Below are 18,385 nucleotides of genomic sequence, written 5' to 3'. Positions count from 1 at the left end.
GAAAAGAACAACTCTTGAGAAGAGGACAATAAAATGAAAGTATCTTGGAAGCAGCAAACAGAAAATGAATATCTCCTGTGGTAACAAGAAGCCTAGAAAAACTAAATAAATGTAAGCACTACGAACCCATATGCAGACCAAAACCAACCCAGAGTTGAAAACTTCTGTGTGACATATCCAGATCTAAGGATCACTAGTGTACGGGAACAGATTGGAAAAAGCAATCTCATGAGGAGAATGATTCAATGACACTGTGGGATAAAGACATTTTCAAATCAAATACTAAGGATATCCTTCTTAGACACTAAGGTGAGCAAAAAACCTGTCTGGAGACCCACTTAAATATAACAGAAGGACTGAGGGGCAGGAAGGGAGAGAAAGATGGAAAAACAGAAGGAAAGGGATGTGATCAGCAGCATCACCAAATGACCATTCCATGCCCCCATATGGAGGCAAAAGGCCCTGAAAACCCCATCTTTGTGTGGGAAAGCTCCTTCGGTGGGTGAACACTGTTTCTACCCATCTGCTGAGAAAGTCCTTGGAACAGGTGCTGCAGTGTAGGGCAGGTGACTGAGGAGAAAAGTACACAGCCAAGGCGTTATTTCAGATTTGGCAATTTAATGTTGGGTTTGTCCCTTCCTCTCCTACAGAGTGTCTCCTACCCCACACTGGGCTTGGACAGGAACAGTGGGATGAGGGCACAGGGAATCTCTTAGTAACACCACTTTCCTGGTTGTGTTCTTGTATAGTATTTGAGGAAAGGGCCTGGAGGCAACCAGGATGCTGTGGGTGGATAGTCCTGCCTTTGAGAACTTAGGGACTTAAATTTCAGTAAGGAAACAGCCTCCTGGGGAACACTGTGAGTACAAATTCACAGCCATTTCAGCTGTCTGTGGAAATGAAGGGATGGAAAGAAGAATGCAGTGGTCCTAATAACAGGTGCAAAGAGAATGGAAAAGAGACACCAGGAAAAAAAAGTAAGGGAGAGCAGCCACACTAAAATCAGGGGGAAAGTGGAAGTAAAGACTGGCACCATAAGAAGTATATGGATTCTGCCCCATCTTCCTTTCCCACCCTTACCCTCTCGCTAATGCAGCACATTTCATTCTGTATTCCTTTTAGTCTCCATTTCTGACACAATAATGCCATAGACTTACTAAACATTTCATGCCCACCCAAAGTTATGCCCAGCCCCAGGGACTGTTCAATATATGTTATATACATTTACCCTTCTGCAGAATGGATGGAAAAGTCAGCTTACATGTTTGAAGTTCCTAAATGGCACAAACTGGACAATGTCTCGAAGCACAGGCTCGCCCTTGGGAGACCTCAGGATCCCATCATCACCATCCAGCATCTGCATGTCACTAAAATCAGCGTTCCCCACCCCGACGATGATGACTGACATGGGAAGGTGAGAGGCATGGACAATGGCCTCTCTGGTGTCAGCCATGTCTGTGATGACGCCGTCCGTCAGGATCAGCAAGATGAAATATTGCTGAAGTTGTTGGACAAGAAGTGAAAAATTACATCATTAGTCAATCTTCCAAAGCTGCTTGCCTTTTTCCAGTATAAAAGTGTTTCTGGTAAATCACTCATGGACTTTTTTAAATAGAAAAGAGGCTCAAGGGTTAAATAGAAAAGAGGCTCAAGCTCCCGTCCAAACTTCCTTAGCTATTAATTTCTCGTCTTCTGGAGTTTAGCTGTATTTCAGGTAATTTCCATGAGCTTGAGGGAGCCAAGGGATGCAGTGTGGAAAAGGGAGTTTCTAGCTGCTAGGGCTAGGGGAGTCAGGACTTTGGCTGGGAAGTCTGGATTAGTCCTGAGATCCTCACTAGCCCTATTTTCATCTCCTGCACAATCACTTCTGCTGACAGTTTCTGATTACTTTTTTTTTAACCTTTGGGATCCGGTGGGAGGCATGGAGGAATAGGGTACCGAAGTGTTACCAGCTTGTAGCAGAGCTGTCAGGGAGGTTATGACAGCACTTTGCAGAGGAGCTTTTCTAACAGGTAAGTAGGATGGGTGCAGCTGTCTGCAAACTGGAGGCTGACCCACTGCCACCTGTGGGAGAAGCACCACACCATGGCAGGCCTACTGCATTCTGCGGAGTAACCGGGTCCCTGAGGAGAGCAAGGGCATGTGCAGGGAGGAATATACCCATCTTCAAACACTTCATAGACAGCCCTGAAGAGATGTTTTCTCATTCTCAAAAGGAGAGCAAGAAATGTTGTGCACTTTTTTTTTTCTTTCCCAAAACTTCAAAGCCCACTGAACTGGAATCATGGGCTATGATACATCTTCACTTGGTAATGGGGAAGGGTAACTCTCACTAGGTTGCTTTATGAATTGTTAGGCAGCTGGAGTCATTTAACAAACATGCATTAATAGGAAAAATGAACAGGTCATAGAATTTGGTCACTCTGCGCAAGCAATACCAACACACTAAACATCATTAAAGTTTGTGTATACACAGCCATATAAACTCAAAGTGTTCTGTTCATCACTTCCTGCCATGAATAAAACAAAACATACAGGGAGAAAACCTTATATTGAAGACTCATGATATAAATTAATTCATTTTTCAAACAGAAAGAGGGGAAGCTTAAGTTTAGAAGAATGAAGCAACTTATTCAATATGACATACTAGTTCAGAGGCAGCACTGGGAACAGAGTGAGCCACCTCAGGATTAGGTGGATATGGAAATTCAAACATACCAATTCCCCATTTTAGGACTGGGACCCTAAATACTATCAAGATCCTAGAGGTGGCAGTGGAGTCATAATCACAAGCTGACTCATAAGCAGAAATATTTGGGAACTGCTGCCTTACTAGGACTTAAAAAAAGGCTCAGCACATGAAGAAAGCTTAGAGAAAGCTCTAGGCTTGGTGATGAGATGCATATCGGTGTACAGCTCTCTTCTGTTCATATACATAGGCATTTTTCTTGCTGTAGTATACAAGTTCTCTGTTACATCCTTTATTCCCACAACACTATAAATGTTTCAGGCCTACTTACTCACATATTCTCTCATCTCCCTTTCTCCCTTTCGTCTAGAAGGCAGGAGAAAACCAAGCCTAATGCATTTCAAAGATGTACATTTAAAACACAATCTAGGCTTAAGTCTTCTAGCCCAAGAAATCTGTTGTGGGTTTTATATCAGATGCAGGCTAACAGACTTGTCTCCTGATTTCTAAAATGCATGCGATACTCCATGTCAGTAATAGCAAATTGAAAACTACACTAAAAATCCCTACAGTTTTCAAAGGAATGGTTAGAAAAATCCCCTAGCTGAACAAAAGAGTCTTAGTACATCCTCTGCAAGAGACCTGAAACTGGGTAGTCAGCGTAGGGAATGATTTGAACTCATCTACTTGTATGATCAACACTCTTTGGGCTTGGCCTCTAAATTTTTGTAACCTTAGTGGCGCCATTTATGTTTACACAGTGAAGAATTGGATGTCTTACAGTAGCTTTAAAAGCAGGAAACAGAACAGTGAGGGCAGAATTTCAAGTTGTGACTATCAAAGCTATTGCCCCAGCTGAAACAGACTCAAGCTGCCTTCTGTGAAGGCAGTTGGTGAAAACTGTGAAGGCATGATTTACATACATGAAAAGGCCTTGTATTGATGGCCTACAAAAGATCCATCACAAGACAAGAAAAAAGCCAAACACAGCATTATGCCCTTACCGAGGCCTCCTTGGTGTTGGTCTCCTCTGATGCTGATTTTGCCACTTTCTGGATGATGGGAGCAATGTTTGTAGGCCCATATAGCTGCAGCTTGGGAAGGCAGCTCTGATAAGCCTCCACAACACCTTGTATTCCTGGCACAAAAAGCCACACAAAAGGAAAATAAATGTGGAGTACATCACCAATATCATGCTTGTTTAAAATGTAAACAACAGGCAGGTTCTTACTAAATAAATTTTAAATATAACATGATTAGCAAGGACTAACTGCTTCAGATAATTTCCAAGAAGTTGTCTCTAGCTGCCTTGAATCTAGTTTGTAATATATATAATTCATTATACCATGCTTCTCCTTTCCAGGAGTTTTTAATGTCTACTTTCCAGCTATCAGCTTGCAATGCCATAGCTTCCATCCTTGTCAGTTCAAGGTGGAAGTGATCACTTCCTGATCACCAGCTAAGATTCATCAATCTTGGGGTAGACATCAATCAAAAACACTTCAACACTTCTCTCTTCTCCTCTTCAGATACATATTTATTTCTGTTTATCATGGTAGTTATCAGCAAATTTGCCCTTTGTACTTATAACTTAGAGCTGTCAAGGAATTCAAACATCTTTTCAAATACCTGACTCCCCTGTGCTAAGAAAATAATTTTTCAGGGTGAATTTGCATAATTGCTCACAGGTTGAATTCAGCTATGACCAAACCACCGTGAAATCTTGGGAGAAACAGCAGGATGCTTTGCAGTCTACAAAAAATCAGCTTTAGTCAAGAAGTTTTGATGGAGAGCTAGCTATTTTTGGCTTTTTTATTTCAGGATATGTAGCCAGACTTCTGCTGACACACTTGAAAGATCACAGAATGGAAACTGGTGTTTTCAATCATCAAGAAGAAGGATTTTTTGAAGCGATGCATGTTAGCCTCAACATTCAGAGCTCCCCGCTTACCAGACCTAAAGGATTAGAGGTCTAAAGTTGGAAAGAAAGTGATAGACTGAAGAGCTTTGTAAAGGATGCTGAAGAATGGAATTACTTCAATAAGATCCTAAGCCAGTTTCAGTTTGCACTGAGACTAGCTCACTCAGGAGATTTTACTCAACCATGTTTAGAGGATATATGGGTGCAGACCGATTACTAACAAATCACAGGGAGCTGTAATTGCTTTACATCAATACACCTGAACCTCCTATGAAAAAATGGTGGAGAACGTAGTCTTCTCTCTTTATAGCTACATATTTTTCTATTGCAGTGCTCACAGACAAAAGAACACGCTCCAATTAAAGCTACGCTTGGCTAAAATGTAATGTTACAACATTTCCCTTGGTAATTCCAGTGACTGAGTTACATATTGCAAAGCTAACATTTCTCACTTACAAAGACAAGACATACAGCAACATCTGCTATGTGAATCTGGCCTCTGACTACCAAGGATTGGTGACTATTGCTAGAACACACCAATACCTTACACCGTGTTACAACAATCTCCTACTGCATTTGCTGTCATGGAAGTACGCTTCCTTCTACCACAGTAGTCCTCAGCTTTACCCTGACCCTTTGGTGCTGGATGTCACTGGGCTGATTTGCAGCAGGCTACTGTCACTACAGGTCTGGCCAAAGAACTGGCTCCAAGCTGAGGGAATCTTTGATCACAGAGGTTCACAGCCTGCTTTTGCATGCTCTGCCCTTCTTAACTGCACAACCTATGTTGTTGATGTAGCTGAAGATCTGGAATGAATCTAGAAGACAAGGCTTTAGTTTTCAGGAATTGCTAGTGATTTGGGAAAGTACAAGTGCTGAATGTCCAAAATGGTATACTTTCAAAGGGACATATTTTTCAGGAAATTAATGTGTGGCACTTTCTCAGGTTTCTAAAGCTAAGCCAAATGGCTTGGAGTCTGTCAGGTTTCAAAAATCCTGGCTGCTTTCTTTAGAAACCACTTTGGATAACACAGGGGATACAATGAAAAATGCAAGCACATTTTGCACACAGCAAAAATACGGCAGTCTGTCCTAATGTGAGTGTTACCTGCACATTCTGGGTTGTCTTCATTGAAATTAATTGCAAAATCGTGAGAGACCTGCAGATAAACGGAAAGAAGAGAAGAAGACTGTAGTCAGAAAAACATTCCAAGAGGACCTGCAGTTAAACAGCATTTACATTCTTTCTGCATGAAACCAGAGATCTCCCCACAGAAACAAAGTAATAAAACTAGAATCAAACTTGTCAATAACGACAACAAACCCAAGAAAAAATAGCACAAAGAAAAACCACCCAAGTCCCTGAGAAATCACATAAATATGGTGTCAGGACTGGGCTATCAATGCCAGGCACCGAAGAGGGAACTATGGCTGAGGAGATTTAAACGCCAGCTCTCCCTAACTCAGCATCTCAAACTGCAGGAGAGAGAAAGCAGGTTGTGATACAGAACTGACAGTAGAAAATCAGCCCCCTTCTGAATCCTGCACTCAAATCTGTGACCAGTTCCTCATTTGAAGGCCATAGGAATACCGGGGAAAAATATTCTTCAAAGAGATCAAGGAAGTCACCCAGACCCTCTGTGAAATAATAATGTAAGAAATTGAAGGGGTTGAAGCTGGTTAAGTAGTTACATTAGGCTGGGGGGAAATTAATAAGAAAAACCCTGAAGACTCTTGTTTTCCCTCAAATGTAGTGAATATCCCAGCCCCTCCCCCCCCCCCCCCCCCCCCCCCCTCCAAGAAATGACTGTGAACACAAAAAGATTGCTGATTTTCTAATAAAACAATGTATTGTATCTTTCAAGGCTTAGGAAAATAATACAAGGCTTCTGTATGCACAAATAATGCAAGAGAATGTAAGTCTCAGGTTCCAGGCTTCCTCTGTCTGTTGCTTAGAGTTCTGCATCCACAGCACAAATCTGTTGGGACTGAAACTTTCTTCAGATGCTCTTTTCTGGTTCTAAGTTTTGTTCTTGCCTGCATTTTCTCCAGATTCCTTTTTGCTCCTTTGTTTGATCAATAAGAAGGCTTGATTCCTTTTAATCTCAGCTCTGAAGCTCAGTTTCTTAATTCTCCTGTTTGTCTTAAATTGTCTTGAATGAAGCCCAACTTTTGTCTTGCAATGCAATCTATACCTACATCTACATCTACATCTATATATCTATATCATCTATGTATTTGGTATGAAAAGGCGGATATGGCCAAGAGTTAAGAGGTGATTTGCGTAATTTAAAGTTGACATCAGGTATATCATCCCCAATTCATGAAGGCATTTACATATCTAACTCCAATTACACACATTTGAGACTTTATAAATCTCTGTAGGGCCTTCAGAAGCACCAACGGTCCTGGTCATATGGAAAGCAACCTGTTAACTCCCTTACAATGGAACCTGGATTATGTGCAGAGAGAGATTTATTTGTTGGACGTCACTGTTTTATTTGCTAGTTTAGACAACTTGACAGCACACAGAAACTGGTCTATGACTAATAGGCCCATAGATCAAATGTGATTACAGAGAAACTTCTGTGAAAGCAAAGTGGTGTAAGTTGGCTCATGACTGCCAAAGAGAGTTTCTCATAAATTGAATTTCCCCATCAGATGCTGGCCTTGCTTACCCCAGTGATGCTCACCATTGCTTATTAAGAGGTTAAATAAAGCAGGACTTCTACCACAATGGTAAAGGACCGAAGCAAAAACTCACTGAAGAAACTGTAGCCACCTCAGCCCAGCCAGGAATTTGGTATGTCTACACCAAGCATCAGTTGCCTTTTATGGAGGGTTTTGTGTGGGCCATTCAGGCTACCCTACTTGGTCACGGAAGATAATCCATGAAGTCCCTACCTATGTTCCTCACTGAGCAGGCACAGAAGAGCAGGGCTGTCAGTTACACTCAGTAACTCAGAAGTGCTCCAGAGCCCTTCTGTCTGGCCGCTCTGCTATGTCTCTGTACACTTGGCCCAGCTGGTATCTGCCAGTCTCATGACCAGCTGCAGGCCAAAGGTAATTGCAGCTGTCAAGAACAATTATATGAATTTTCACTCACTGATGATTTTTCTGTTGTTCAGTAGCCCTCCTTCCTTTAGGTTCCCTATATTTTGTATTAACTGCATCTCGAGAGCAAGAAGGACAGTGATGCATGTTTATGTATTGCAGGCTGAGTCTTTCAACACTGTGATCCTTCAGTGATTTTCTTTTCTCCAAATGCATTCAAAATTATAGCTAAAGGAGTATCACAATTCTTTTCCAGAGCTATGAATACAGTATTTTAATCTCACGTGCAAGCATAGGCTGGATCCTTTTGTTGCTATACCTCTTTCAGAATCACACTATGCAAACAATTTATCTGGTTCAGAGCTAAGGCACCCGGTCTATTATTTAAGAAAAAAATGTAGACAATGGTTGAGGCTAATAAGGAAAGCCCAAGTCTAGTAAGTGTGTACAATGATCCAAAAAATATTACTATCTGAGCAACAGCTGCTATCCTCCCAAAGCAAGCTGCCTTCACACATTGTCATCCTCATTTACCAAGAAGAGTATTGAAATGTATCCTGAAGATAGGACAGGAAACACGGTGAATGTGCAAAAGATTAGGTTGTTTCCTATGCCATCTGAACAATATATCACAATTTAAACAGGATGTAAGTATAATGTGAAGGGGAGAAGTTCTTTGAGCAGCTCAGTGGTGGTTCACAAACAGGAAATCATCACCTAAGGCAAGCCAACTTTTCAAGCAGAGTTCCTCCAGATGCTCAGAACTCATTCTCCACCCAGGTAAGTAAAACCAGCTATGCTTCAACCCACCCCTGTGCTGTCTCCCCTGGGGTGGCCAAAGTTCAAGAGGGTCCAAGCCAGCAGAGACTTCAGACACATGACATGTACTAAAGGCCTTACTGAACTTGGGCTGCTACCTGTTAAGACTCCATGTAAAGCCTACTCATGTCAGAAGGTGGTTTGGATCAAATATTCAATGCTTTTGTTTTCAAAACAGTGCAAGGTAATGAGCCTTCCTCCTTTTTTTTTTTTTTTTTTTTTTTTTTAATTAAACACGCAAGGGCTTTTGTGACCAAAATGCAAACCATGCTGGTGACAGAGGACCAAAAGCTGGTGTATTAAATGGCATCTTTCTGATATTGAATGGCGCAGTCCTCATGCACTCCCAGAACTGATAAAGTAATGAGGAAAAGGAGGCAAAACTGTGAACATATAAGATGCTGAAGTCTGGGAAATCCTCAGGGGAAACAAGAAGACACTTGGCTGTTCAGAAGCAAGCATATTTATATGATCTACTAGGGTGGTTTGTAAGATGGATCAATCTAACAGTCAGGAAATCCTGGAATATGGCAAGTCACACAAACACAGAGTGACTGCTTTACATTAGTGCCTGGCACAGAGAACTTTGCAAAGAACTGCAGATCGTGCTCTGTGGTAGAAGTCAGCCTCATGGTAAGGAATGTCCTCGCAGAACTGTGACTGTGTCAGGGACCCTGGATTAAGTTTTGAATATGTAGCTGGCCCTCTGCTCAGCCCTCCTCCTCTCTCTCAACATCAGTCCATAAGCTCAATAAAAGGAAAGGAAAGAGAAATTCTGGAGTGCAGAGGTGATTACATGTGATCAGTCTGGCAACAAAGCACCACTCAAAGCCTCTACTGATGGGCTTTTACTTGAACTTGACTACATATTAATCTTTTGCCTCTGCAGGACTCCAGATAATTATTTAGCAGATAAAATCATGGATGTGGGATTATTAAAGCACAGCTGTTCAGGAACTTCCTGCACAAGGAACATATTATTTCTCAGGTAATTTCTTCAACGTTTTTAACAAGCAAAATAAGTAGCTCTACCATATATCATGATTATGATGACAGCATTTCTGAGGATATATCAAATAAATAAACAATCCAAAATATTTTTGCTAAGGCAGATTATAGTAATTTTTTGTTTTACTGCTGTACAATGCCTCCATTGCCTGTACATACACAGTGACAAGCACCTACATACAGAAAGGTAGTTGTCCATCAATGTGATGGCACCCATGAGGCTCTTGCAAGAATCATAACCATACTTCCACATGCTTATCACCAGTTTAGTAGAAAAGTCACCTTGATTTAATGTAGCAGGTAACTTATTTCCCTTGTATTGGGGTGTAATGAAATTCACCCTCTTAGCACGGTCCTTGCTAAATAGGTTTTTAATTAAGTCTGAAAGGAGAATTTCCTAATTCACGAGAATTTCTGAGATTTCAAAAACAAAACAAAAAAAGTCTTCTGGACTCAGACAGAAACCTCAGAACACAAACAAAAACCCTGCCTTGGAATCTGACAAATAATAAACCCCCACAAAATCATAAAGCAAATTTCTGCAAAGCTTCTGGACTACGCAAAGTCATTATATTTAAGTTGCATCAAAATATGTTATTCTATTTTGGCCTCCACACTTTTTTAAACCCCTTTAACTGAACTTCCATTTTTTAAATAGAAAGCTGTTTTGACTCAGAAACCACATTTTTCATTCATTTTGCAAATGCTGAATGTGGATGCCTGAATTCTGAGAATCAGTAGTACTTTTTTTCCCTCTCTAGATTGTTAAATTAATTTAACTTAACCTCCCTGTCCTAAATAGCTCCAGCTTTCCTGAAATCTCTATGGTGATGGTACTGGGACTACTTGACAAACAATCTGACAAATTCAGGCATGTTTAGGAATGCTTTCTTACTAATTTAAATAGAGATTGTCAAAAATCCATGAACAATACTTGCATACAAGCATAAAGGCTGAGATGCATAATGTTGAGCGCTTATCTGAGAATAATTGAACACTATTAAGCCACTGCCAGTCTGAAAATTAAAAATGGAATGCCTGCATATTTTGCAAAACCTTAAGACACTAACAAATTTAAAGAAACATTGCTGAAAAGCTATTATTTTCAGAATGCTCATTAATCAAATAGTTTGGGAGCTGGACAACTTGTGTCTCTGGCTAAGACTATGTTGTAGACATTTCTGCTTGGCAAACCCTGGCCATTTATTTTCCTTTGTACTTGATGTTTGAGCATGCTGCTCAGTTTCCACATGTAAATCCAAGTTGCGTGGATAAGGTGACAAATTCTGCTTTTCCCCTTGCTATGTTACACATCTTTCTATTGGTTCTTTTTTTGTCAGGTTTGCACGTATTTTTTCCCTCCAGCTCCTGAAAAGTGCAGGAATCACAAAAAGCATAGCACTTTTCAAGTCCCTTACCTGTCCAGCAAACCAGACAGTGCAGGCTAGGGTTGTGAAGATGCAGTACTGTTTCTGTTAACTGCAGTAAGGTTCTCTCCAGCAGCTCTTCCCAGCATAAGCAGTGGATGAAGCTTTCATTAAGAAATGCAGAAATAACCAGGACTTCTTAAAACAAACTACAAGTTGTTTTGTACTTATTCAGGTCCCAGCCTGCAATTCTTCTTTAGGAAAGACCACTTCATTATTGGCAATACAACCATCATGGGGCTGACAAAATTCGAACTTTCTTTCCATTTTAACAGTAAGTTTTGTGCTGCTGTGTGTTTTTTCAGCTGCTTTGAGTCCTGCCTGCTAAGAAATCAGTGTGTGTGGTCCAGCTTTCTTTCCTCCTCTTCCCTGTGACCTTTTGCAGCAGTGTCTGAGTCCATAGTATCTGCCACCTCTTTGCTTTACATCAGACTTCTCAGATATTTCTCATTGCAAAAAATAAGTAATGGGCTGCAGACACTGCTGTGGAATAACCAGCATGTTCTGCAAGTTTCATGCGATAGAAACTCAAGAGGGGAACATTGCTCTCAGAGGTTTACTTAGATCAGTGAGCAGGGTGACACGTTTGTTAGGCCTTGGGGAAAAAGGGTCATATTGCCAAACATTAGATGAAAGATCTCTAAACTGATGCAGAATGTTATATATGGCAGTCTCGCCTTCCTCACTCCCACAGGTTCCATATACCACTGAGAAACTGCTGGGTTTCTGCTAACAGCTTAAGTGTTTCATTTGGAGCTGAAATGAGGGAAAACCAAGTCAGTGTAACATAGCGGTGTGCTCTGGAAATGGAAATTCTGTAGAAAGCATATCTAAAAATATGATTTAAAGGGGTTCAACCTCAAGAGATTAATTAAGAGCCTGCAGAGGTGGATACTGACATTGTTCTGAAGTGCTAACGTAAAATGGGGGAGGCGGGTATTTTTCCATGGGGAATAATAGTTGGTATAGCAAACATTGCTTTTCTTGTAGCATGTAAAAGGATGTGAGAAGGCTAGCATCCCACTAAACGGACAGGTGGATACTGCCCTCTAGTACCCATCCCAGGCTACTGGCAGGAGCTCAAGACAGCATGAAACCAAGGCACTGGTCTGACAAGGCTGGAAATGGACACCTTTCTCCCCTGTGGTTGAGGGCACCAAGGAAACCTTAGCAAAAAATATTAAGAGCTTACGGACAACCTGAAAGCAGTGGCTTTCAGCTGCTAACATTGGTTAGCATTGATTCACGCTGAATAGTGAGTTACAGGACTCGTTTTTCCATAGCTTGTGACTGAGCATGATATAAATTAGACATGAATCCACTCGATCCATTTTATCTACTGTTTTTATCAGGCCGCTTACTTCTGTCCCTCCCTCACTGTGTTACTGTCATGCATATGTTGGTCAGCTTTCATTTAGACTTTCACGGAAGCTATGTTAAGTTGTTTGAAGGGTCTCATGGTTGGTTACTTAGAAACCCTTGGCAGTGGGAATAATTTTTTTTCCACAGCCCTAGCAATTTGTTGTCTACTGGAAGAAATAAAAGAGCAGCTGCTGGTGTGCAGAGACCAACATGCTATGAGCAGGTTAGATCATCTCATTAAGACTGGAGGCTTGAAAGCAGACACTCTAAAATGAAAAGCGGATCTATCCACATGATGGGGTCAGAACTTGGAATTTCTTGTAACGATTCAAACTAAATTTGAAGATGTGAATTATTACAGTTATGATACTGCTGTCCTGTAATAAAGCAAAAGATATGTATGACTTGTAATACCTTTAACTGATAACATCAAAAGAACTTTTGTGTAGCACAAGATCTGCAGTGTTGCTGTGGTGTCTGTAGTGTTACCATATTTTTACAGAAAAACATAAGAAGTTATGGGAGACAAGTTGGGAATACTTTTTTCTAGTCTTTCTCACTTCTAATTATAACAGATTCTTCTCTGTTTCTTATGCATCTTGGCTATGTTCCACATCAAACACTGATGTTGCCTTTAAATTAACTTTACGATACCAGTGTAGACTAAATTACTGAAGGATTTTCAGGTTTATTGGTCTTGACTTATAAAGGCATCATGATGAGGCTGACTCTTCACTCTCTTAGAGGGCATATCTTTCAATTCAGAAGTGCAGCCAAAGGCAAGCACAAATTGGGAACTGCTGATACAGTTTATTTTAAGAGGACAAATACATGTATGGACTGCATAGAGTATCACAATAGCACACAATGGATGACTGTTAATTCCTAATACAGTTCCACTTGGATGTGTCCATGATAGACACCAAGCAAATTATTTGTGCCCATCTGGGGCACAAGAAGAGCTAGTCCCCCTGCGGCATGGTTCTTCTCTTCTTCAAAGTTTTATTACATTGGTAAGCTGATGCCATGTCATTTTGTCTTTGTCATTTTCTGTCACAATTTTCCATAGTGGAGATAACAGACATTCTTCTGCCACTCACTTGCATATCCAGTTACTTTGGGACTTGTTTTGTTTCTCACACATGTTATCCACAAGCAAGTAGCTCCATCGTCTTAAGTCCACCCTTACTCTTCCTGAAGTTCTCAAAATCTGAAGGTCACGATTCATCCCTTTTCTTACTTTGAGATGTTAGTAACATACAGCAAGACTCTTCATCCATGCATGGGCTACTACGTTCAGTGCAAGTCTCCAACTTTCTTAAGAGTAGTTGTCAGGAAATTATCCAAACACCAGTTCTGCCAAAGCAGAAAATCAAGTCATATTGGTGACTGTAGGAATATCTGGTTACAAAGTCCCTCTGAAATCACTTTCTGGCAAGACATGTTTTTCAGCTGACACCTGAGATTTGCTCTCATAATCAGGTGAAGAGGCTGTTGCTGGGGTCTGACAAAACTGGTATGTTGCCAATATGCTCATGTGACCTGAGGCATCAATGCCATCAGCTGATTATTTTGGCTGAGAAAGAAGGAGTCTGTTAATAGCTCGTGCTATTAATTTCACTCTACTGCCATCACCAGCAAAACAGTGAAAAGACTTCAGCTGGCACAGTAACATCTTCCTTCAAGCAGTCCTTAGATAAGGATGGCTCTCTGCAGCTGAAAGAATTGCAAGTTTTCCCCCATGCAATGATGGCCAGTACTGGGCTTGAAAGAGCGATCTGGTTGTGATGTATAGCCCAACTCACCCAGTCAACACTGCTATACAGCCATGGGTGGGGAGTCACATATTCATGGCAAAGGGATGGACGTTTGATAAGTAGATACTGCATTTCACTAATGTATCTGGTGGTAAGAGGCTGCTTATATTTATTCCCTAAAACACTCCCCCCTTATATAGTTGGATATAACCTTATAGATGGTTGTCACTTGCTGCAGTTGGATTAGATAAACAACAGGCACAGATATTCTGTGCACATTTACCACATTAAAATCTATATCAAAGTTCTGGAAGATGTCTCTGATTTTGGAAAGCATTAACACTGGTGTTACTTTTCAGGAACAGAGCACTGCCAACACCTTGTCAGCCACAGTGGTCTTTTTTATAACAGTGCTTTTTAGCATAGAAGGCAATGTTGTTAAGACATATGCTGACTTACCTTAGCCACCTGTTTGCAAGACCTATCAAATTTGCTGTACCTCAATACTGTTATTCTTATGCAGGTATCAAATCTACAAGTCATGAGGAACACACTGGTACATTTTTTTTCATCTGCTGATTCATGCTTTACAATGCTGAGTGACACACAATCCCTCTCTGCACCGAAATTCTCACCTGCCCGGTATTTACCTCCCTACCCCAGCCACAACCAAGAGACACAACTCAGAGCAGGGGACAAGGGGATACTGGATGAAGTCTGCATAATCAGAAGTCTAATGCTGTTCTTTTCTAGCTAGTATCTGAGTTGCAGAATCCCCAGCTAGTTTTTGGTTACTTATTTGTACAGAACTACTCTCCCGCCCACATTACCTCTACATGTGCAACACAAGATCTGAACTTCTGCCTATTTCTTCTTAGGCCTTTCTCTGTTGGATGTTCCTTCTTTTACTCCACTGTCTCCACGCCAGCCCTCCCAGACTGCATATTTACACTCACAATTGCACCATCACCGTGGATCACTCTCATTTTGTTTATAAATACCACTTCTTTCCGGCATGGATACATGCTCTCATATTTCTCTTCCTGGTACTGATGATGTCCACAAATTTGCAGATCAAAACTCTTCTCAAGTCTTTGTTTTCAGGCAGATGTTAAGTCTCTTCATCATAAAGCATGGATGCTAGGTTACTCACTGAACCACATCTTCCAAACATGGTTCCATCAAACCAGGTCTCACAAAGCTTCAAAATATGCTTGGCATGTGTTGTTCAACAAATCAGTTCTCCTCTTACTAGACTAGCATCCGTTAACAAAGCTTCACCAATACCATGACATATTTTGGGTGTAACACAACCAGCTTAAGTCTAGCCTTGATCTCTGGTTTCAGTGAGGTATCACTGGGTGAGAATGCCAGATGAAAGAAAAGAAGCAGTAGGAGCTGCTTGCCCTAGCCCCTGCCCTGCCCCGAACAATTTCTCCCTTATTTTGTCCCTCATAAACCAAGGAAATTATAAAAAGTAATTTATGCACCTACTTTGTATTCTGGGGGTATCCTTGCTCCGAATCCAAAGGCTGGGAACATTTTGTCACTGAAAAAGAACAACAACAAAAAAAAAAAAAAAAAAAGAAAAAAAAAAAGAGATCCCACAGAGAAATGTATTTTGTTACAATAAACATTTATTCTTCTGTAAGCATTCATCAGAAATGCAAAGCAGTACAACAGTACAGAAATGGCTTCTACATTAAGAGTGTTACATGGCAGACTGGAAGGGTTTTGGATTAGAGAAGCAGGGGCATGTGCTGAGCAGATGGGGGAGTGATACGGGAGATCTTTCAGTGGAATCCCTAGTATTTTTGGGAAGTTAAAATCATTTGGAGAATACTGAGGGATCAAGATATCTTGCATTTCTCCCACAATTGCAGCAACAGGTCTGTATCACCCACTCTTCTGCACTACCTGACTGCAGTATGAGCATGAGTTGTCTTAGAGCCTGTAACAACATTTATTTCATAGAAATACAGATGTGCTCTCCCAGCTCAGAAAACGGGTATAGTGAAGATATGACTCTGTAATTAAAAGTGTTTGCAAATCTGGGTTCTTACAGTTGTCCAGGTGCAAAATAGACTTCCAAAAATACCTGAAAGGGGCAATTTCACACCCCCAAACCTGCAGGTTCTGTAAAGTTTTCCACCTGCATGTTCAGTAGTTCCACTGAAACATGAGATTATTTTAATTAGGCATAGGTTGACTGATAACCTAGCAAATGTGTAGTATGGTCAGTTAGCTTTCAAACACTTACAGAGAGGTTGTTCTACCCCAGTTAGATCTGTAGAGACAAAAATTCCTGATTCAGAGAACCTGGAAACTTCAAGGCTGCTAACACCCTTCCAGAAATGCAATAATGTCTCACACAGCCCACATGCTGTCAAGCTGCCTCTTCCCAGATGGCAAAGTGGAAAACAACAAGCTGTAAGGAATGTCTCGTCTCTGAGTCAGCAAAGCACTGGATCACACACTCGAGGTTAACAATTCACCCAAACATATGCTTAACTCTAAACGCATCCTGAAGCCCCACTGAAGTCCCTGAACTGTACTCTAGTGCTTTGATGAATCAGACCCCTCATAGCTTTATCCTATTCTGCTTACTGGGCTTCAGGGCCCTTGGAAAAGCTGAGTTCCTACTACCATTATTGGCACTTTCAAAAATTCCAACAAGAGGCCAGAAGCTTCAGTTTCCTTCGTATAGTTCAAGACATTGCCACTCCAAGTATCAACTCAATAATTTGTTTCCCAGACATGCTCAAAAAGATAATAGCACCCATTAAAGCTCCTGGGTTACTCTGTCTGGCACAGGCTGTGGAAGACACCATGGTATTTCTGACAAAAGCTAAAGAAAAACGGAAGGGTTTAAAAGAAAGCAGAAATAAGCACACACACACACACCCTCCAATTAACAACAAGATACAGACACATCCAACAGCTCATTGGGAACTTATGATTGTCGTGTAATGGTTTAGCTCTCACAATTGGTGTTCTGCTACAAAATGTAGTTGCCACATAGATCTTGGGAGCACAATTCTCTGTACCACATGGTACACTGTGTGACAATGGATGTTGGAGAGGAAGACTAACATCATTTGCATGGTAATGAAACATTTTTTCCAAGAGATGTCAGAAATGAAGTAGCTGCTGATACTTGATGCTAACCACCTGCTGATAGCCTTCTCTTTGATTAAACACTCCTGGAAGCAGGGAAATCCTTATAAGTAGATGCAGAGAATTCAGGTGCACACTTAGAGGGCAAGAAATAAGAAGCCATTAGAAAAGAATCTGAGGGGAGAAAGAAAATCTTGTTTTACATTAATGATTAAGCATGGTTGGATTGGAAAATCAAACCCTGTGGAGTTGTAAGTTAATTGATTTTGGGCAAGAGCAAACAAAGACTAAAAAAGAATTTTACTTAGGTAGAACATAAGTCTCCAAGTTCAATATAGCAATCCAGAAGCTGATGTTGGCAGCAATTACCCAACCTGGGAGATGCCTAAACACATAGAGTGCCTGCATTTGTACTGCAATGTTTCTCAAATGTAAATAAGCGTAGGCACTCTTGTATCTGCAGCTCCATCTTCTGCTCTGCAGCAATTCAGAGACAGCACTAAGTGATACCTCCAGCAGCCTGGATTCTCCTTCTGGTGGGGAGACTCCCACATTCCCAGTCACCCAGTGGCGTAGCCCCCACTGTTATTCTGCACATAGAATACCTTACCACCACAGTCAAGACACTTGCCTTTATGTCTGAATCTCCCATATGTCCTTTTTGAGCAAGTGCTAGTTACTGCTACCATTGCCTTGTGAAAGAGTAAAGCCTGATCAGGTACCCCTTCAAGACAGGATTCCACATGGCTGCTTTCTAGAGGGAAATGCATAAACTCTAGAGAGAAGGGGTACCCTGGGGTGCACTCCTGTGCTTAGTACTCTCTCTTGGTTCACTCAGAACAGCTCCACGCTCTCCTTAGGAAGCCCTTCATTTTACAGAGTTTAGGTACATACCTCTCATGTTTGGCTTCAAGTTGCTAGGACCAAGGAATTTCATGTGCTCCTGGAGCTTGATCTTTAAAGTAAGAAGGGAACCTTTTGATTATATCTCATGACATTCCTTGCATAAAAAAGATATGTTATTCCTTGATATCCATCTCAAAATTTGTGACTGACAGCTTTCAGAATAAAATAAAATTTTACTGTAAGCAATACTTTGCCTCCTATCACACAAAATAAGGTGTTTAGATAATATAAAGGTCTCATTCTTTGGTGAGTACGCAGTTTAATGGCTTAGTGATATTTTACAAAGTAACCCTTTCTAGTCTTCCCATCCACCCCTCATTTGTCA

General features: G+C 41.0%; 1 protein-coding gene across 1 annotated transcript in view; it reads right to left on the bottom strand.

Moving 5' to 3' along the window:
- The window catches only part of CPNE4 (copine 4), a 244,413-nt gene that overhangs the window by 5,696 nt on the left and 220,332 nt on the right, over positions 1-18,385 (bottom strand). The window contains exons 12-15 of the mRNA XM_040592437.1: positions 15,532-15,586; positions 5,719-5,770; positions 3,694-3,827; positions 1,262-1,498 (exon numbers count right to left, since the gene is read on the bottom strand). Of these exons, the coding sequence (XP_040448371.1) occupies positions 1,262-1,498; positions 3,694-3,827; positions 5,719-5,770; positions 15,532-15,586 (478 nt within the window). The remainder of the gene's footprint in view (positions 1-1,261; positions 1,499-3,693; positions 3,828-5,718; positions 5,771-15,531; positions 15,587-18,385) is intronic.

Source organism: Falco naumanni, chromosome 4 (genome assembly GCF_017639655.2).
Source record: "Falco naumanni isolate bFalNau1 chromosome 4, bFalNau1.pat, whole genome shotgun sequence".
Classification (NCBI taxonomy): Eukaryota; Metazoa; Chordata; class Aves; order Falconiformes; family Falconidae; genus Falco; species Falco naumanni.
Note: the sequence above shows the minus strand (reverse complement) of the source record. Positions and strands in the feature narration are given on the sequence as shown.